The sequence below is a fragment of the Salmo salar genome, chromosome 26 (assembly GCF_965601325.2).
Source record: "Salmo salar chromosome 26, fSalSal1, whole genome shotgun sequence".
NCBI classification, from domain to species: Eukaryota; Metazoa; Chordata; class Actinopteri; order Salmoniformes; family Salmonidae; genus Salmo; species Salmo salar.
Window position 1 is genome coordinate 51,650,871 of NC_138316.1, and position 22,024 is coordinate 51,672,894.

Consider the following 22,024-nt stretch of genomic DNA (forward strand, 5'->3'; position numbering starts at 1 on the left):
CACACACACACACACACACACACACACACACACACACACACACACACACACCATAAAGACAAGGGTTTAATATCACTACAGATACACACACACCGTAAAGACAAGGGTTAGTGTGTAGTATATGTAGGGGTTAGTGTGTAGGTTTAGGGGTTAGTGTGTAGGTGTAGGGGTTAGTGTGTAGTATATGTAGGGGTTAGGGTGTAGATTTAGGGGTTAGTGTGTAGGTGTAGGGGTTAGTGTGTAGTATATGTAGGGGTTAGGGTGTAGGTGTAGGGGTTAGTGTGTAGGTTTAGGGGTTAGTGTGTAGGTTTAGGGGTTAGTGTGTAGTATATGTAGGGGTTAGGGTGTAGGTGTAGGGGTTAGGGTGTAGTATATGTAGGGGTTAGTGTGTAGTATATGTAGGGGTTAGTGTGTAGTATATGTAGGGGTTAGGGTGTAGGGGTTAGTGTGTAGGTGTAGGGGTTAGGGTGTAGGGGTTAGGGTGTAGGTTTAGTGTGTAGTATATGTAGGGGTTAGGGTGTAGTATATGTAGGGGTTAGGGTGTAGGTTTAGGGGTTAGTGTGTAGGTGTAGGGGTTAGTGTGTAGGTGTAGGGGTTAGTGTGTAGGTGTAGGGGTTAGGGTGTAAGTGTAGGGGTTAGTGTGTAGGTGTAGGGGTTAGGGTGTAGGTTTAGGGGTTAGGGTGTAGGTGTAGGGGTTAGGGTGTAGGTGTAGGGGTTAGTGTGTAGTATATGTAGGGGTTAGGGTGTAGGTTTAGGGGTTAGTGTGTAGGTGTAGGGGTTAGTGTGTAGGTGTAGGGGTTAGTGTGTAGGTGTAGGGGTTAGTGTGTAGTATATGTAGGGGTTAGGGTGTAGGTGTAGGGGTTAGTGTGTAGGTTTAGGGGTTAGTGTGTAGGTTTAGGGGTTAGTGTGTAGGTTTAGGGGTTAGTGTGTAGTATATGTAGGGATTAGGGTGTAGGTTTAGGGGTTAGGGTGTAGGGGTTAGGGTGTTACCTGTAGCCAGTGTAGCTGGGCCCGGAGACTTCTCTGATGAGGCGACTGTTTAAACTCCACCTGAATCCCGGACAGGAAGTTCCTCCTGATAGTACTGGAAAAGGGCTGACGCATCACCATGGGAACCTTCCCGAAGTTCACCTGCATGGGTAAAGAAGGTAAATATTCACATCCGCTTCCCCTACTCCGCGTCCCCTACTCCGTTTCCCCTACTCCGTGTCCCCTACTCCGTGTCCCCTACTCCGTGTCCCCTACTCCGCGTCCCCTACTCCGCGTCCCCTACTCCGTGTCTGTTTCCTCTATTCCAGTGGATCCCAAACTTTTTTAGTCCCGAATCCCTTCAAACATTCAACCTCCAGCTGTACCCCCTCTAGTACCAGGGTCAGTGCACTCCAGCTGTACCCCCTCTAGTACCAGGGCCAGTGCACTCCAGCTGTACCCCCTCTAGTACCAGGGCCAGTGCACTCCAGCTGTACCCCCTCTAGTACCAGTGTCAGTGCACTCCAGCTGTACCCCCTCTAGTACCAGGGTCAGTGCACTCCAGCTGTACCCCCTCTAGTACCAGGGTCAGTGCACTCCAGCTGTACCCCCTCTAGTACCAGGGTCAGTGCACTCCAGCTGTACCCCCTTCAGTACCTGGGTCAGTGCACTCCAGCTGTACCCCCTCTAGTACCAGGGTCAGTGCACTCCAGCTGTACCCCCTCTAGTACCAGGGTCAGTGCACTCCAGCTGTACCCCCTCTAGCACCAGGGTCAGTGCACTCCAGCTGTACCCCCTCTAGTACCAGGGTCAGTGCACTCCAGCTGTACCCCCTCTAGTACCAGGGTCAGTGCACTCCAGCTGTACCCCCTTCAGTACCAGGGTCAGTGCACTCCAGCTGTACCCCCTTCAGTACCAGGGTCAGTGCACTCCAGCTGTACCCCCTCTAGTACCAGGGTCAGTGCACTCCAGCTGTACCCCCTCTAGTACCAGGGTCAGTGCACTCCAGCTGTACCCCCTCTAGTACCAGGGTCAGTGCACTCCAGCTGTACCCCCTCTAGTACCAGGGTCAGTGCACTCCAGCTGTACCCCCTCTAGTACCAGGGTCAGTGCACTCCAGCTGTACCCCCTCTAGTACCAGGGTCAGTGCACTCCAGCTGTACCCCCTCTAGTACCAGGGTCAGTGCACTCCAGCTGTACCCCCTCTAGTACCAGGGTCAGTGCACTCCAGCTGTACCCCCTCTAGTACCAGGGTCAGTGCACTCCAGCTGTACCCCCTTCAGTACCAGGGTCAGTGCACTCTCAAATGTAGTGTTTTTTGCCATCATTGTAAGCCTGCCACACACACTATACCATACATTTATTAAACATTAGAATGAGTGTGAGTTTTTGTCACAACCCGGCTCGTGGGAAGTTACAAAGAGCTCTTATAGGACCAGGGCCCTAATAATAATATAATAATAATCAATAATTTTCTTCTTTATTTAGCCATCTTACATATAAAACCTTATTTGTTCATCGGAAATGGTGAATAACTCACCACAGGTTAATGAGAAGGGTGTGCTTGAAAGGATGCACATAACTCTGCAATGTTGGGTTGTATTGGAGAGAGTCTCAGTCTTAAATCATTTTCCACACACAGTCTGTGCCTGTATTTAGTTTTCATGCTAGCGAGGGCCGAGAATCCACTCTCACATAGGTACGTGGTTGCAAATGGCATCAGTGTCTTAACAGCGCGATTTGCCAAGGCAGGATACTCTGAGTGCAGCCCAATCCAGAAATCTGGCAATGGCTTCTGATTAAATTCACCGCTTGTTGCAATTTCAATGAGGCTCTCTTGTTCAGATATCGGTAAGTGGACTGGAGGCAGGGCATGAAAGGGATAACGAATCCAGTTGTTTGTGTCGTCCGTTTCGGGGAAGGTACCTGTGTAATTGAGCACCCAGCTCACCTCAGGTGCTTCGCTAAATCACATTTGACGTTGTCCGTAAGTTTAAATTCATTTGCACACAAACAAAATCTAACAATGATGGAAAGGCCTGTGTGTTGTCCTTGTTAATGCAGACAGAGAAGAGCTCCAACTTCTTAATCATAGCCTCAATTTTTGTCTCGCACATTGAATATAGTTGTGGAGAGTCCCTGTAATCCTAGATTCAGATCATTCAGACGAGAAAAAACATCACCCAGATAGGCCAGTCGTGTGAGAAACTCGACATCATGCAAGCGGTTAGACAAGTGAAAATTAAGCTCAGTAAAAACTAAGCTCGTCTCTCAATTCAAAAAAACTTGGCAATAATTTACCCCTTGATAACCAGTGCACTTCTGTATGTTGTAAAAGCGTTACATGGTCGCTGCCCATATCATTGCATAGTGCAGAAAATACACGACAGTTCAGGGGCCTTTTGCTTTAACAAAGGGAACCATTTTCACTGTAGTGTCCAAAACGTCCTTCAAGCTGTCAGTCATTCCCTTGGCAGCAAGAGCCTCTCGGTGGATGCTGCAGTGGACCCAAGTGGCGTCGGGAGCAACTGCTTGCACGCGCGTTACCACTCCACTATGTTTCCCTGTCATGGCTTTTGCTCCATCAGTACAGACACCAACATGAGCAGCAGCTACGATTGGCTACATACGGACCGTTAGTGGAATTCCTGCGAGAGAGAAACGGTGAATGTGATTGGATGTTAATAATTTGACTAGACTAGCTGTATTTGACATTGTGTTGTTATTTAGCTGAACACTAGATGGTTTAAATTTAGTTTTGGCAGTGAAACGAGGCGACTCAGGTGAGGAAAAAAACCTCACCCAAATGTATAGCCCCGTTGGAAAATATAAATGGATAATTATTATAATTATAATAAATATAATCATTATAATTTAAAAAAATGTGTATCACATTTTTATTTAGCGTACCCCCGACGGCATTGCGCGTACCCCTGGGGTATACCTGCTTTATTCTGATAGATGGTTTGGGTTCTAGACATCTCTAATAAAACAGATCAGATGGTTTGGGTTCTAGACATCTCTAATAAAACAGATCAGATGGTTTGGGTTCTAGACATCTGCAATAAAACAGATCAGATGGTTTGGGTTCTAGACATCTCCAATAAAACAGATCAGATGGTTTGGGTTCTAGACATCTCCAATAAAGCAGATCAGATGGTTTGGGTTCTAGACATCTCTAATAAAACAGATCAGACGGTTTGGGTTCTAGACATCTCCAATAAAACAGATCAGACGGTTTGGGTTCTAGACATCTGCAATAAAACAGATCAGATGGTTTGGGTTCTAGACATCTGCAATAAAACAGATCAGATGTTTTGGGTTCTAAACATCTCCAATAAAGCAGATCAGATGTTTTGGGTTCTAGACATCTCCAATAAAGCAGATCAGATGGTTTGGGTTCTAGACATCTCCAGTCTAGAATAATCCTATATATTTTGGGACCTAACCCATGTTAACAAACTGTCTGGTTCTGCTAAATCCAGATCAGTGTGATAAACTGGTCTCACCCAGGACTCAAACGTTCAGTCGATGCCCCCCCTTGTGTCGCCGTAATGCCCTCTAAAACAAAATGGATGCCTTGCGGCCAAAGTGGCCGTAATGCCCTCTAAAACAAAATGGATGCCTTGCGGCCAAAGTGGCCGTTGTGCCCTCTAAAACAAAATGGATGCCTTGCGGCCAAAGTAGCCGTTGTGCCCTCTAAAACAAAATGGATGCCTTGCGGCCAAAGTGGCCGTTGTGCCCTCTAAAACAAAATGGATGCCTTGCGGCCAAAGTGGCCGTAATGCCCTCTAAAACAAAATGGATGCCTTGCGGCCAAAGTGGCCGTTGTGCCCTCTAAAACAAAATGGATGCCTTGCGGCCAAAGTGGCCGTAATGCCCTCTAAAACAAAATGGATGCCTTGCGGCCAAAGTGGCCGTTGTGCCCTTGGGCTGAATAATTAATTCCAATTCCAAATCCCTTCTCCCGGCTGCCAATCAGCGTATCCTCCTCCGAACCAACTCTCAGTCACAGTGTGATGGTTATACCTCTAAGTTGGTCTCCAGCTTGACCCAGCCGGGCTCAGGTGTGCCCCCAGCCAGGTGTTTCTGGTAGGCCTTCTCCAACAGCCTGATGTTCCTCTGGTTGAAAGACTTCCAGCGGTTCTTAGGCCTCATCTCCCACACCACACCAGAACTGAAACCAACAGGCATATGGAACATTACCGTTCAGAACAATACCTTCATTAACATCTGAGGGACCAACTTTTACACAAGGCTCTGTACGTCTGTGACTATGGTTGGGTGTCTGACTGGCTGTATTTGACGACTGACTGACTGGGTGTGTGTGTGTGTGTGTGTGTGTGTGTGTGTGTGTGTGTGTGTGTGTGTGTGAGAGAGTCTGACTGACTGACTGTGTGTGAGTCTGACTGACTGACACTGTGTGTGTGTGTGTGTGTGTGTGTGTGTTTGAGACTGACTGACTGACTGTGTGTGAGTCTGACTGACTGACACGTGTGTGTGTGTGTGTGTGTGTGTGTGTGTGTGTGTGTGTGTGTGTGTGTGTGTGTGTGTGTGGTACTTTACCTGGTGATGCCGACATATGCGATCTCCTGGCGGTTGTCATTGTTGATGAGTGACAGGCCAAGGTTCTGCAGCGACACGTTCACTTCCTGTTGGAACTGCTCCAGCTCCTCCGCCTGCCGCGCCTTGGTCACCACGGCAACGTCCTCGGTGAAGAGCAGCACGCGCTGGCGACCATCCAGGAAGGACACCCAGTGGACCTGGGATAGACCGTCGTACGCAAACTGACCACACTCATCCTGTTTGGGGGGGGGGGGACACAAGGAGACAGACAGACAAGCAGGCAGGAGACAGACAGACAGACAGACAGACAGACAGACAGACAGACAGACAGACAGACAGACAGACAGACAGACAGACAGACAGACAGACAGACAAGCAGGCAGACAGGAGAGAGAGAGATACAGAGACACAGAGAGACAAATCAAATCCTATGTCACATGAGCCGAATACAACAAGTGTAGACCTTACAGTGAAATGCTTACTTACAAGCCCTTAACCAACAGTGCAGTTCAAGACAGAGAGACAGACGAGACAGAGAGATACACAGAGAGAGAGATACACAGAGAGAGAGCACAGAGAGAGAGATGCACGGGAGAGCCAGAGAGAGATACACAGAGAGAGATACACAGAGAGAGAGATACACAGAGAGAGAGAGACACAGAGAGAGATACACAGAGAGAGAGAGAGACAGAGAGAGAGATACACAGAGAGAGAGAGAGACAGAGAGAGAGATACACAGAGAGAGAGACACAGAGAGAGAGATACACGAGCCAGAGAGAGAGACACAGAGAGAGAGAGACACGAGAGAGAGAGACGGAGAGAGAGAGCCAGAGAGACACAGAGAGAGATACACGAGAGAGAGATCCGGACACGGGGAGCCAGAGAGAGATACACGGGGGAGAGCCAGAGAGAGAACACGGGAGAGCAGAGAGAGACACAGAGAGAGCGGGGAGAGAGACGGGAGAGAGAGCCAGAGAGCGGGGGGGACAGAGAGAGAGAAGACAGAGAGAGAGAAACAGAGAGAGAGAGACAGAGAGACACAGAGAGAGAGAGACACAGAGAGAGACACAGAGAGAGAGAAACAGAGAGAGAGAGACACAGAGAGAGAGAGACAGAGAGAGAGAAACAGAGAGAGAGAGACACAGAGAGAAACAGAGAGAGAGACACAGAGAGAGAGACACACAGAGAGAGAGAAACAGAGAGAGAGAGACACAGAGAGAGAGAGAAACAGAGAGACATACAGACAGACAGACAGAGAAAGAGTTGGTTCTGTACTATCCGTTTCCATATCTTTATCTTAGCTCCTCAGTTGGCATGGCTGGGTGTGTTACCTTAACCAGGTCCAGTTCTCCACTGCTGTGCTCCTGGCACTTCCAGCTGAGTTTGCGGACCCCTGCAGGGTTGTCCCAGGCAAACCTCTGGGCTTCTCCTGGATTCAGCGCTCTGCTCTCTGTAGAACCACTGGGGATCAACAAGTCAAGGTCAAACGCAGATGAAGAAGTCCAACTAAACACAACTCAGGGTCCTCCACTTGTCACGGCCAGAGGGGAAAAAGCAGCCCTATGTTACAACAGGAATTCAAATACTGGATTGTAAGGGTTAGGGCTATGGGTTAGGGCTATGGGTTAGGGCTATGGGTTAGGGCTATGGGTTAGGGCTATGGGTTAGGGATATGGGTTAGGGATATGGGTTAGGGCTATGGGTTAGGGCTATGGGTTAGGGATATGGGTTAGGGCTATGGGTTAGGGTTATGGGTTAGGGTTATGGGTTAGGGCTATGGGTTAGGGCTATGGGTAGGGATATGGGTTAGGGATATGGGTTAGGGATATGGGTTAGGGATATGGGTTAGGGATATGGGTTAGGGCTATGGGTTAGGGATATGGGTTAGGGCTATGGGTTAGGGCTATGGGTTAGGGATATGGGTTAGGGATATGGGTTAGGGTTATGGGTTAGGGCTATGGGTTAGGGCTATGGGTTAGGGCTATGGGTTAGGGCTATGGGTTAGGGCTATGGGTTAGGGCTATGGGTTAGGGCTATGGGTTAGGGCTATGGGTTAGGGCTATGGGTTAGGGCTATGGGTTAGGGCTATGGGTTAGGGATATGGGTTAGGGATATGGGTTAGGGATATGGGTTAGGGCTATGGGTTAGGGATATGGGTTAGGGCTATGGGTTAGGGCTATGGGTTAGGGCTATGGGTTAGGGTATGGGTTAGGGCTATGGGTTAGGGCTATGGGTTAGGGCTATGGGTTAGGGCTATGGGTTAGGGCTATGGGTTAGGGATATGGGTTAGGGCTAGGGTTAGGGATATGGGTTAGGGTTAGGGCTATGGGTTAGGGCTATGGGTTAGGGCCATGGGTTAGGGATATGGGTTAGGGATATGGGTTAGGGATATGGGTTAGGGATATGGGTTAGGGATATGGGTTAGGGATATGGGTTAGGGATATGGGTTAAGGGTTAGGTTCAGTCTAACCTCTGTCTGTAGGTGATGGTAACCCAGGGTGTGTGGTTGACTATGAGAGCTGGAGCAGCTCCATCATAATAGTCAGTGAAGCTGATCACAGTAGAGTTGTCTGAGATGTTCACATCGACTATCACACCTCCATACTACAGACAGGAAGAGAGGTCACAGTTGATAAGAACACCTCCATACTACAGACAGGAAGAGAGGTCACAGTTGATAAGAACACCTCCATACTACTACAGACAGGAAGAGAGGTCACAGAACACCTCCATACTACAGACAGGAAGAGAGGTCACAGTTGATAAGAACACCTCCATACTACAGACAGGAAGAGAGGTCACAGAACACCTCCATACTACAGACAGGAAGAGAGGTCACAGAACACCTCACACAGTTGATAAGAACACCTCCATACTACAACAGACAGGAAGAGAGGTCACAGTTGATAAGAACACCTCCATACTACAACAGACAGGAAGAGAGGTCACAGTTGATAAGAACACCTCCATACTACAACAGACAGGAAGAGAGGTCACAGTTGATAAGAACACCTCCATACTACAACAGACAGGAAGAGAGGTCACAGTTGATAAGAACAACATTGGAAAGTTGCATCTGATATTTCAAGGCCATTGCAGACAGACAACAAAGGTAATGACTTGTAAATGAGAATGTGTTCTGTAGTCAGTGAATGAACCTGTTAACTTCTATGGGCTAGGTGGGACGCTTGTGTCCCACACTAGTCAACAGCCAGTGGAATCGCGTGGCGCGAAATACAAATACCTCAAAAATGCTATAACTTCAATTTCTCAAACATGTGACTATTTTACACCATTTTAAAGACAAGACTCTCGTTAATCTAACCACATTGTCCGATTTCAAAAAGGCTTTACAGCGAAAGCAAAACATTAGATTATGTCAGGAGAGTACCCTGCCAAAAATAATCACACAGCCATTTTCAAAGCAAGCATATATGTCACAAAAACCAAAACCACAGCTAAATGCAGCACTAACCTTTGATGATCTTCATCAGATGACACTCCTAGGACATTATGTTATACAATACATGCATGTTTTGTTCAATCAAGTTCATATTTATATAAAAAAACAACTTTTTACATTAGCCTTTGATGTTCAGAACTAGCATACCCACCGCAAACTTCCGGTGAATTTACTAAATTAGTCATGATAAACGTTCACAAAATACATAATTATTTTAAGAATTCTAGATACAGAACTCCTTTATGCAATCGCGGTGTCCGATTTTAAAATAGCTTTTCGGCAAAAGCACATTTTGCAATATTCTGAGTACATAGCTCGGCCATCACGGCTAGCTATTTTGACACCCACCAAGTTTGGGGCTCACTAAACTCAGAATTACTATTAGAAAAATTAGATTACCTTTGCTTTCTTCGTCAGAATGCACTCCCAGGACTTCTACTTCAACAATAAATGTTGTTTTGGTTGCAAATAATCCATAGTTATATCCAAATAGCTCCGTTTTGTTCGTGCGTTCAGGTCACTATCCGAAGGGTGACGCGCGAGCGCATTTCGTGACACAAAATGTACAAATATTCCATTACCGTACTTAGAAGCATGTCAAACACTGTTTAAAATAAATTGTTATGCTATTTTTCTCGTAAAATAGCGATAATATTCCAACCGGGCAACGTTGTATTCATTCAAAGGCTGAAAGAAAAAAATGGAGTAGTCTTGTGAACGCGCATCTCAGTCTCACTGTCCCTAGGCTGACCACTCACAAACTCTGCTGCTGTTCTTTGCCCAGAGACAGCAGACACCTCATTCCACTTTCTGGCGGCTTTAGAGAGCCAATGGGAGCCTTAGAAAGTGTCACGTTACAGCACAGATGCTGTATTTTCGATAGAGATGCAACAGAAGGACAACAAATTGTCAGACAGGGCACTTCCTGTATGGAATCTTCTCAGGTTTTGGCCTGCCATATGAGTTCTGTTATACTCAGACACAATTCAAACAGTTTTAGAAACTTTAGAGTTTTTTCTATCCAAATCTACTAATTATATGCATATTCTCGTTTTTGGGCAAGAGTAGTAACCAGTTTAAATCGGGTACGTTTTTTATCCGGCCGTGCAAATACTGCCCCCTAGCCCCAACAGGAGGGTAAATCAGGTCAGTGAATGAACCTGATTTACGTACCCGATTTAATCTGGTTATTACTACTGCCCAGAAACTAGAATATGCATATAATTATTGGCTTTAGATAGAAAACACCCTAAAGTTTCTAAAACTGTTTGAATGGTGTCTGTGAGTATAACAGAACTCATATGGCAGGCAAAAACCTGAGAAGATTCTGTACAGGAAGTGCCCTCTCTGACCATTCCTTGAGCTTCTTGACTCTTTTTATTGAAAACTTAGGATCTTTGCTGTAACGTGACACTTCCTACGGCTCCCATAGGCTCTCAGAACCCAGGAAAAAGCTGAATGATGTCGAGGCAGCCCCTGGCTGAATAACATTAGCGCGTTTGGATAGTGGTCAGTCAGAGTACTATGAGACTGAGGCGCGTGCACGAGGCGACCCCATGTTTTTATTTTCTCTCTCTTTGTACTAAAACACAGATTCCCGGTCGGAATATTATCGCTTTTTTACGAGAAAAATGGCATAAAAATTGATTTTAAACAGCGGTTGACATGCTTCGAAGTACGGTAATGGAATATTTATAATTTTTTTGTCACGAAACGCATCGTGCGTGTCACCCTTCTTTACACTTCGGATAGTGTCTTGAACGCACGAACAAAACAGAGGATATTTGAACATAACTATGGATTATTTTGAACCAAACCAACATTTGTTATTGAAGTAGAAGTCCTGGGAGTGCATTCTGACGAAGAACAGCAAAGGTAATAACATTTTTCTTATAGTAAATCTGACTTTGGTGAGGGCCAAACTTGGTGGGTGTCTAAATAGCTAGCCCTGTGATGCCGGGCTATCTACTTAGAATATTGCAAAATGTGCTTTCACCGAAAAGCTATTTTAAAATCAGACATAGCGAGTGCATAGAGGAGTTCTGTATCTATAATTCTTAAAATAATTGTTATGTTTTTTGTGAACGTTTATCGTGAGTAATTTAGTAAATTCACCGGAAGTTTGCGGGGGGTATGCTAGTTTGAACGTCACATGCTAATGTAAAAAGCTGTTTTTTGATATAAATATGAACTTGATTGAACAAAACATGCATGTATTGTATAACATAATGTCCTAGGTGTGTCATCTGATGAAGATCATCAAAGGTTAGTGCTGCATTTAGCTGTGGTTTTGGTTTATGTGACATTATATGCTAGCTTGAAAAATGGGTGTCTGATTATTTCTGGCTGGGTACTCTGCTGACATAATCTAATGTTTTGCTTTCGTTGTAAAGCCTTTATGAAATCGGACAGTGTGGTTAGATTAACGAGAGTCTTGTCTTTAAAATGGTGTAAAATAGTCATATGTTTGAGAAATTGAAGTAATAGCATTTCTAAGGTATTTGAATATCGCGCCACGGGATTCCACTGGCTGTTACGTAGGTTGGACGATTTCGTCCCACTGACCCTAGAGAAGTTAAAGGAGGGTAAATCAGGTCAGTGGTATGAACCTGTTAAAGGACGGTAAATCAGGTCAGTGGTATGTGGTGCATCTCCAGGGACACTGACCTGGTCCATGCCCAGCAGGGTGCCGTTGTCCTGCTTGTTGAAGAAGAAGGACTTGGACTTGGAGTTGGAGCCCACTACCCTGACACACAGCTTCCCTGTGATCAACTCTGGCCAGAGGGGCAGGCACTGGAAATACAGGGGAGACAACAGCCAGTCAGAGGGGAGACAACAGTCAGTCACAGGGGAGACAACAGTCAGTCACAGGGGAGACAACAGTCAGTCAGAGGGGAGACAACAGTCAGTCAGAGGGGAGACAACAGTCAGTCAGAGGGGAGACAACAGTCAGTCAGAGGGGAGACAACAGTCAGACAGAGGGGAGACAACAGTCAGTCAGAGGGGAGACACAGGGGAGACAACAGTCAGTCAGAGACAGTCATGCACAGACAGAGGAACACGCTCATCATACGTTCATGATTACGTTCACACACACACGCACACGGTCGGTCCCCACCTCTGTAGAGGAGATGTAGTGCCACTTCCTGTTGACGCTGCCCTCCTCTGTCTGCACCTCTCCCACCTCCAGCTCGTAGGAAGACTTGTTGACCAGCGTGAAGAACGGACTCATGGTCACCATCTTGGTCAGGTTGAAACTACTCATCTGAATGCTGACGCCAACCTACAACACATGACTTGTACTGTCAGACTGAGCGTCCTCACAACCTCGGCTGTACGGTTAAAAAACCCAGAACGTCATAGTTGTGGGTTTGAGTCCTGCATGAGTCACTGAATGTGTTCACTGTAAGTCACTTGGATAAAACATTATATGCTAAATAAAAAAAGGTACATTCTTTGTGTATGTTGTCATTTTCTCACCAGATAGTCCATGGTGTTGGCAGGGCATCTGACACACCCATAACTCCCCACCGTATCCAATGAGAAGCCATCAGACCAGGAACTGGTGGACACACAGAGCTGCAGCTGTAGAAAGACAAAACACCCAGCGTTACTGAGAGAAGCAGCTGATCTAAGAGAGGAAGAAACAAAACTACTTTAAAGATGCTGTCTGTTAGAGACGAGTGTTTCTCACACCTCTCCTCCAGGAATCCCAGACATTTCCACAAGTGTGTTGTAATCCTTGAACTGACACACCTGATTCAACTACGAATGAATCGATCTGGGGTTTATTAGATTCAGGGAGCAGTTTGGGGTTCGCCAGGAAAGGTTTGAGAAACACTGTTAAGACACTGAAACACTGAAAGACTGAAAGACATGCTCCTCTCAGAGAGAGAGAGAGAGAGAGAGAGAGAGAGAGAGAGAGAGAGACAGCTTAACGTGAGCTCTTACATTTTCCAACATGTTTTATTTTTTTAATTTTTTACAAAATGATAGATTTGGAGTTAGATTAAGTTGGATTTTTCGGGCAGGTACATATGCAGGATGCTACCCTCCACAGCACGGCCTTCGCTCCAGATCAAAACTCCAAACCTACAACCTAATTTTGACCAAAATTACCCGGAGAGATTACTGCTTCCAAGGTTTCATTTTTCCAAGCTATACGGAGGTGTGCTCTAGCAAACAAACAGCAGAGATCTGAGGACACCATCCCAACCTCTGAGGGTTTAGAGCTTGAAGTAGACACCTCATACACGTACTTGGGAGTATGGCTAGACGGCGCACTGTCCTTCTCTCAGCACATATCAAAGCTGCAGGCTAAAGTTACATCTAGACATGGTTTCCTCTATCCTAATCGCTCCTCTTTCACCCCAGCTGTCAAACTAACCCTGATTCAGATGACCATCCTACCCATGCTAGATTACGGAGACATAATTTATAGATCAGCAGGTAAGGGTGCTCTCGAGCGGCTAGATGTTCTTTACCATTCGGCTATCAGATTTGCCACCAATGCTCCTTATAGGACACATCACTGCACTCTATACTCCTCTGTAAACTGGTCATCTCTGTTTACCCGTCGCAAGACCCACTGGTTGATGCTTATTTATAAAACCCTCTTAGGCCTCACTCCCCCCTATCTGAGATATCTACTGCAGCCCTCATCCTCCACATACAACACCCGTTCTGCCAGTCACATTCTGTTAAAGGTCCCCAAAGCACACACATCACTGGGTCGCTCCTCTTTTCAGTTCACTGCAGCTAGCGACTGGAACGAGCTGCAACAAACACTCAAACTGGACAGTTTTATCTCAATCTCTTCATTCAAAGACTCAATCATGGACACTCTTACTGACAGTTGTGGCTGCTTTGCGTGATGTATTGTTGTCTCTACCTTCTTGCTCTTTGTGCTGTTGTCTGTGCCCAATAACGTTTGTACCATGTTTTGTGTTGCTAACATGCTGTGTTGTCATGTGTTGCTGCCATGTCGTTGTCATGTTGTGTTGCTAACATGCTGTGTTGTCATGTGTTGCTGCCATGTCGTTGTCATGTTGTGTTGCTAACATGCTGTGTTGTCATGTGTTGCTGCCATGTCGTTGTCATGTTGTGTTGCTAACATGCTGTGTTGTCATGTGTTGCTGCCATGTCGTTGTCATGTTGTGTTGCTAACATGCTGTGTTGTCATGTGTTGCTGCCATGTCGTTGTCATGTTGTGTTGCTAACATGCTGTGTTGTCATGTGTTGCTGCCATGCTATGTTGTTGTCTTAGGTCTCTCTGTATGTAGTGTTGTGTTGTCTCTCTTGTTGTGATGTGTGTTTTGTTCTATATTTATATTTAATTTAATTATTTATTTATAATCCCAGGCCCCCGTCCCCGCTGGAGGCCTTTTGCCTGTTGGTAGGCCGTCATTGTAAATAAGAATTTGTTCTTAACTGACTTGCCGAGTTAAATAAAGGTAAAATAAAATAAAACAGTCAGACGCTTTCCTACCTTGTTCTTGCTGAAGATGTTCTTCTTCTTGAAGGAGAAGAGGATAACGTCCCTGAAGTCCGAAGCATGTTTGACGGAGACGTCCTCCGCGCGGTACTGCAGAACCCTGGACGTCTTATTGACGATCCAGTACGGGCTAAACACCGCCAGCGTCAGACGTCCATGCAGCCGCGTCACGTGCACGCTCAGGTCCACGGTCAGCTTCTCGGGCGAGTCGCAGGTGAAACACACAGGGAAGAACTCCTGCATGTCCTGGGCGATACGGATCCGGCCGGACCAGTTCCGACCCTGGTATTTAACCAGGACCATCTCCATGATCTCACCTCCTATTCGGGCGTTCAGGATGTCTGCTGTGCTGCCCTCCTGGAGCTCATAGAACTCTGCTGAGCCCTGGAGAGATGGATTCATGGACAGATCATTTTTATAAAGAAAATGTATCCGTTAGGAAGGTATCTTTGCACTGTAGAAGGATCTCAACATGCCATAACAAACAGGAAATAATGAAATCAAAGTCTAGCGGCTGGCTGATTGTTATTTTGTCCTTATATCTTTTAGTCTACACCTGTGCCTTCTTCCCTTAGTCACCGGAATGTGTAGAGTTACCTCCAGTAGGTATCTGATGCTGTAAGGCAGGGTACAGGTCTAGAGTTAGGTCCTAGCCTAGTGACTGTCTTCATGTTATCTAAGTGTTACTACCTCCAGTAGGTATCTGATGCTGTAAGGCAGGGTACAGGTCTAGAGTTAGGTCCTAGCCTAGTGACTGTCTTCATGTTATCTAAGTGTTACTACCTCCAGTAGGTATCTGATGCTGTAAGGCAGGGTACAGGTCTAGGGTTAGGTCCTAGCCTAGTGACTGTCTTCATGTTATCTAAGTGTTACTACCCCCAGTAGATATCTGATGCTGTAAGGCAGGGTACAGGTCTAGAGTTAGGTCCTAGCCTAGTGACTGTCTTCATGTTTAGGTTAAGTGTTACTACCTCCAGTAGGTATCTGATGCTGTAAGGCAGGGTACAGGTCTAGGGTTAGGTCCTAGCCTAGTGACTGTCTTCATGTTATCTAAGTGTTACTACCTCCAGTAGGTATCTGATGCTGTAAGGCAGGGTACAGGTCTAGGGTTAGGTCCTAGCCTAGTGACTGTCTTCATGTTATCTAAGTGTTACTACCCCCAGTAGATATCTGATGCTGTAAGGCAGGGTACAGGTCTAGGGTTAGGTCCTAGCCTAGTGACTGTCTTCATGTTATCTAAGTGTTACTACCCCCAGTAGATATCTGATGCTGTAAGGCAGGGTACAGGTCTAGGGTTAGGTCCTAACCTAGTGACTGTCTTCATGTTTAGGTTAAGTGTTACTATCCCCAGTAGATATCTGATGCTGTAAGGCAGGGTACAGGTCTAGAGTTAGGTCCTAACCTAGTGACTGTCTTCATGTTATCTAAGTGTTACTACCTCCAGTAGATATCTGATGCTGTAAGGCAGGGTACAGGTCTAGAGTTAGGTCCTAGCCTAGTGACTGTCTTCATATTATCTAAGTGTTACTACCTCCAGTAGATATCTGATGCTGTAAGGCAGGGTACAGGTCTAGAGTTAGGTCCTAACCTAGTGACTGTCTTCATGTTTAGGTTAAGTGTTACTACCTCCAGTAGATATCTGATGCTGTAAGGCAGGGTACAGGTCTAGAGTTAGGTCCTAGCCTAGTGACTGTCTTCATGTTTAGGTTAAGTGTTACTACCTCCAGTAGATATCTGATGCTGTAAGGCAGCAGGTTCCGGAGGGTCACAGCTGGGTGGAGGTGGATGACGTAGGCAGGGTCCCAGTCGTCCTCTCGCTGGGAGGAAATGAAGGTCAGGTGATCCGGTGTGGCCAAGGTGGTCACCTGGAGGGGCAGGAAGCTGCTGTCTGCCGACGGACACTGGAGAAGGGACCGCACCTCAGAGCTCAGGTGGACCTGCTCCTTCCAGGCGATACAGGTAGACGACGGGCCGTACTGGCCCTCTAGGCACCCGGCTGGCTGGAGGAAGAGCTGACACCTATAGTGGGAGAAGAGACGAGGAGACCACGTTTTATAACTAACAATAATCCAGTTAAACATAACCCTAGCTGACATCTGCATCAGAGAGAGAGGAGAGGAGGTGTGGAACAAGGTAAGGACAGGGGAGTCTGTATAAAAGTCCTAGAACATTTGTTTAAAGTTGTAGAATATTTGTTGAACCCCTGTAAGTCTAAGCGGTTGGGAATTGCTAAGCTGACGTATATAATTGTTTTAAGATGGTTCAAACTATGGATCATTTAGCTATTTGATTGACAATTTTAGGACCCTTTTTAGATATCTCGTACAACGCTGTGTACTACTCCCTTCACAGAACAGAGCAAACTGGCCCTAACCAGAATAGAAAGAGGAGTGAGAGGCCCCGGTGCACAACTGAGCAAGAGGACAAGAACATTAGAGTGTCTAGTTTGAGAAACAGACACCTCACAAGTCCTCAACTGGCAGCTTCATTAAATAGTACCCACAAAACACCAGTCTCAACGTCAGCAGTGAAGAGGCAACTCTGGGATGCTGACCTTCTAGGCAGAGTTCCTCTATCCAGTGTCTGTGTTCTTTTGCCCATCTTAATCTTTTATTGGCCAGTCTGAGATATGGCTTTTCTTTTGCATCCCAGAGTCGCCTCTTCACTGTTGACGTTGAGTCTACTGTTCTGTGAAGGGAGTAGTACACAGCGTTGTACAAGATCTTCAGTTTCTTGGCAATTTCTCGCATGGAATAGCCTTCATTTCTCGGAACAAGAATAGACTGACGAGTTTCAGAAGAAAGTTATTTGTTTCTTCACAAATTTTGAGCCTGTAACCGAACCCACAAATGCTGATGCTCCAGATACTCAACTCATTTGTAGCACAAACGGTTCTGACGCTACAAACAAAGAAGTTGGCACATCGACGATAGCGACATCAGACGAGTCCCCTGACACTTGTAAGTCAATAGAGCAAAACGGAGAACACCGTTGTGTTCGTGAGAGTCTACCCTTTCCATAAAATGGTCATAGTTTGTACGTCAAACTGTTCGGATGCTAAATAAGTTGACAAAACAGCGCTCTAGCTCTGCCACCTTTCACCCCAGATGAGGAAACGCGACACTAGTGAATGGAGTGGATTGAGACGCACCCAATGAAAAACACACAACATCTCTAGGTTAAACTGACGGATTTTGAAGGGGAATCGTTTGTTATGCAACTTATATTGACACACCGGTGGGTGTAGGGGGTTAATACTCGTTTAAAGCACTAGAATACTAGAATACTCGTTTCAAGCACTAGAATACTCGTTTCAAGCACTAGAATACTCGTTTAAAGCACTAGAATACTCGTTTAAAGCACTAGAATACTTGTTTAAAGCACTAGAATACTTGTTTAAAGCACTAGAATACTCGTTTAAAGCACTAGAATACTCGTTTAAAGCACTAGAATACTTGTTTAAAGCACTAGAATACTTGTTTAAAGCACTAGAATACTTGTTTAAAGCACTAGAATACTTGTTTAAAGCACTAGAATATTTATGGTGCCACTCTCTGGAACGTGGTCCTTCGAGCCGGATAATGGATACTGAGACTGAGCAAGGGGACACCTGGATCTCCCAAGCTGCCCAGCTCATCACACATCAACCTCTTCATTTCCTGTTTATGATTAGCATCTCATAAATAGTATCCTTTGTCTGTACGCTGCGATCACCGGCCTTTCAGCAGCTATGTTGAAATAGAGCTGTCCATTCATACGATAATTAACCAATATAATTATGTAAAATTGTCTTTCTGAGTACATTTGCGACGTGCAGGCACACACGTGCAAACACTCGGTAAAAGTGTATCTCGCTTCCCTACGATGATAAGTAGCAAATATAATTACGGCAATTCAAGGAGAAGTTACTGGAACCTTCATTGGCCTACACAAGTACTAGTCCCTGGTGCCATACACGTGTGCTGTTTGAGGAGGACAGTTCCTCCTGCTCTTCAGGAGAAGTGGTCTTACCGGGTGAGACTGAATCCAAAATAATGACCCTTATTTTACCTGATAGGTTGACTGAGAACACATTAACAGAAACAGGAAATGTGTTAAATGTTGTGTAGTGCACCAACATGGCCCCTGGTAAGTACACGCTGTGTTACACCCTGTATGTAAGGTCCCTCTCTAAGGTCCCTCTCTAAGGCCCCTCTCTAAGGCCCCAACACGGTTATTACCCGTCCCTACCAACACGGTTATGACCTGTCCTACCAACACGGTTATTACCCGTCCCTACCAACACGGTTATTACCTGTCCTACCAACACGGTTATTACCTGTCCTACCAACACGGTTATAACCTGTCCTACCAACACGGTTATAACCTGTCCTACCAACACGGTTATTACCTGTCCTACCAACACGGTTATTACCTGTCCTACCAACACGGTTATTACCTGTCCTATCAACACGGTTATTACCTGTCCTACCAACACGGTTATTACCTGTCCTACCAACACGGTTATTACCTGTCCTACCAACACGGTTATTACCTGTCCTACCAACACGGTTATTACCTGTCCTACCAACACGGTTATTACCTGTCCTACCAACACGGTTATTACCTGTCCTACCAACACGGTTATAACCTGTCCTACCAACACGGTTATTACCTGTCCTACCAACACGGTTATTACCTGTCCTACCAACACGGTTATTACCTGTCCCTACCAACACGGTTATTACCTGTCCCTACCAACACGGTTATGACCTGTCCTACCAACACGGTTATTACCTGTCCTACCAACACGGTTATTACCTGTCCTACCAACACGGTTACCTGTCCTACCAACACGGTTATTACCTGTCCTACCAACACGGTTATAACCTGTCCTACCAACACGGTTATTACCTGTCCTACCAACATGGTTATTACCTGTCCTACCAACACGGTTATTACCTGTCCCTACCAACACGGTTATTACCTGTCCCTACCAACACGGTTATGACCTGTACTACCAACATGGTTATTACCTGTATTACCAACATGGTTATTACCTGTCCTACCAACACGGTTATTACCTGTCCTACCAACACGGTTATTACCTGTATTACCAACATGGTTATTACCTGTCCCTACCAACATGGTTATTTCCTGTATTACCAACATGGTTATTTCCTGTATTACCAACATGGTTATTTCCTGTATTACCAACATGGTTATTTCCTGTATTACCAACATGGTTATTACCTGTCCTACCAACATGGTTATTACCTGTATTACCAACATGGTTATTACCTGTCCTACCAACATGGTTATTACCTGTCCTATCAACACGGTTATTACCTGTCCTACCAACACGGTTATTACCTGTCCTACCAACACGGTTATTACCTGTCCTACCAACACGGTTATAACCTGTCCTACCAACACGGTTATTACCTGTCCTACCAACATGGTTATTACCTGTCCTACCAACACGGTTATTACCTGTCCCTACCAACACGGTTATTACCTGTCCCTACCAACACGGTTATTACCTGTCCCTACCAACACGGTTATGACCTGTACTACCAACATGGTTATTACCTGTATTACCAACACGGTTATTACCTGTCCTACCAACACGGTTATTACCTGTCCTACCAACACGGTTATTACCTGTATTACCAACATGGTTATTACCTGTCCCTACCAACATGGTTATTTCCTGTATTACCAACATGGTTATTTCCTGTATTACCAACATGGTTATTTCCTGTATTACCAACATGGTTATTACCTGTATTACCAACATGGTTATTACCTGTATTACCAACATGGTTATTACCTGTCCTACCAACATGGTTATTACCTGTATTACCAACATGGTTATTACCTGTCCTACCAACATGGTTATTACCTGTCCTATCAACACGGTTATTACCTGTCCTACCAACACGGTTATTACCTGTCCTACCAACACGGTTATTACCTGTCCTACCAACACGGTTATTACCTGTCCTACCAACACGGTTATTACCTGTCCTACCAACACGGTTATTACCTGTCCTACCAACACGGTTATTACCTGTATTACCAACATGGTTATTACCTGTCCTACCAACATGGTTATTACCTGTCCTACCAACACGGTTATTACCTGTCCTACCAACATGGTTATTACCTGTCCTATCAACATGGTTATTACCTGTCCCTACCAACATGGTTATTTCCTGTATTACCAACATGGTTATTTCCTGTATTACCAACATGGTTATTTCCTGTATTACCAACATGGTTATTACCTGTCCTACCAACATGGTTATTACCTGTATTACCAACATGGTTATTACCTGTCCTACCAACACGGTTATTACCTGTCCTACCAACACGGTTATTACCTGTCCTACCAACACGGTTATTACCTGTCCTACCAACACGGTTATAACCTGTCCTACCAACACGGTTATTACCTGTATGAGTCCAGGGCTACATCAGACTCTTTCTCAGGCTCTGCCAGTCCTATATTCACCATCCCTCTGGATTTGGGACAATACTTCAGGATGTTAAACGGCACTGAGAAGTGGTTCTGGATCTGAAACACAAAACCACATTGAAAAACATTGAGTTAAGGACGACATCATGCTTTTTTGACTCAATGGAAACAAAAACATAGAGAGTGAGTGATGGAGGACAGCTCCATAGAGAGAGAGTGAGTGATGGAGGACAGCTCCATAGAGAGTGAGTGAGTGATGGAGGACAGCTCCATAGAGAGTGAGTGATGGAGGACAGCTCCATAGAGAGAGAGTGAGTGATGGAGGACAGCTCCATAGAGAGAGAGTGAGTGATGGAGGACAGCTCCATAGAGAGAGAGTGAGTGATGGAGGACAGCTCCATAGAGAGAGAGTGAGTGATGGAGGACAGCTCCATAGAGAGAGAGTGAGTGATGGAGGACAGCTCCATAGAGAGAGAGTGAGTGATGGAGGACAGCTCCATAGAGAGAGAGTGAGTGATGGAGGACAGCTCCATAGAGAGAGAGTGATGAGGACAGCTCCATAGAGAGAGAGTGATGGAGGACAGCTCCATAGAGAGAGAGTGATGGAGGACAGCTCCATAGAGAGTGAGTGATGGAGGACAGCTCCATAGAGAGTGAGTGAGTGATGGAGGACAGCTCCATAGAGAGTGAGTGATGGAGGACAGCTCCATAGAGAGAGAGTGAGTGATGGAGGACAGCTCCATAGAGAGAGAGTGAGTGATGGAGGACAGCTCCATAGAGAGAGAGTGAGTGATGGAGGACAGCTCCATAGAGAGAGATTGAGTGATGGAGGACAGCTCCATAGAGAGAGAGTGATGAGGACAGCTCCATAGAGAGAGAGTGATGGAGGACAGCTCCATAGAGAGAGAGTGATGGAGGACAGCTCCATAGAGAGAGAGTGATGGAGGACAGCTCCATAGAGAGTGAGTGATGGAGGACAGCTCCATAGAGAGAGTGAGTGATGGAGGACAGCTCCATAGAGAGAGAGTGATGGAGGACAGCTCCATAGAGAGAGAGTGAGTGATGGAGGACA

The 22,024-nt window shown here is 45.8% G+C and overlaps 1 protein-coding gene across 5 annotated transcripts in view; it reads right to left on the bottom strand.

The window, feature by feature from the left end:
• The window catches only part of vps13c (vacuolar protein sorting 13 homolog C), a 229,235-nt gene that overhangs the window by 52,980 nt on the left and 154,231 nt on the right, over positions 1–22,024 (bottom strand). For all 5 annotated transcript variants that reach the window (XM_045709067.2, XM_045709065.2, XM_045709066.2 and 2 more), the window contains 11 exons: positions 20,930–21,051; positions 16,214–16,511; positions 14,487–14,876; positions 12,479–12,583; positions 12,117–12,281; positions 11,666–11,791; positions 8,006–8,139; positions 6,867–6,996; positions 5,536–5,771; positions 4,999–5,146; positions 991–1,131 (listed from right to left, as the gene is read on the bottom strand). In XM_045709067.2, the coding sequence (XP_045565023.1) occupies positions 991–1,131; positions 4,999–5,146; positions 5,536–5,771; positions 6,867–6,996; positions 8,006–8,139; positions 11,666–11,791; positions 12,117–12,281; positions 12,479–12,583; positions 14,487–14,876; positions 16,214–16,511; positions 20,930–21,051 (1,995 nt within the window). The remainder of the gene's footprint in view (positions 1–990; positions 1,132–4,998; positions 5,147–5,535; positions 5,772–6,866; positions 6,997–8,005; positions 8,140–11,665; positions 11,792–12,116; positions 12,282–12,478; positions 12,584–14,486; positions 14,877–16,213; positions 16,512–20,929; positions 21,052–22,024) is intronic.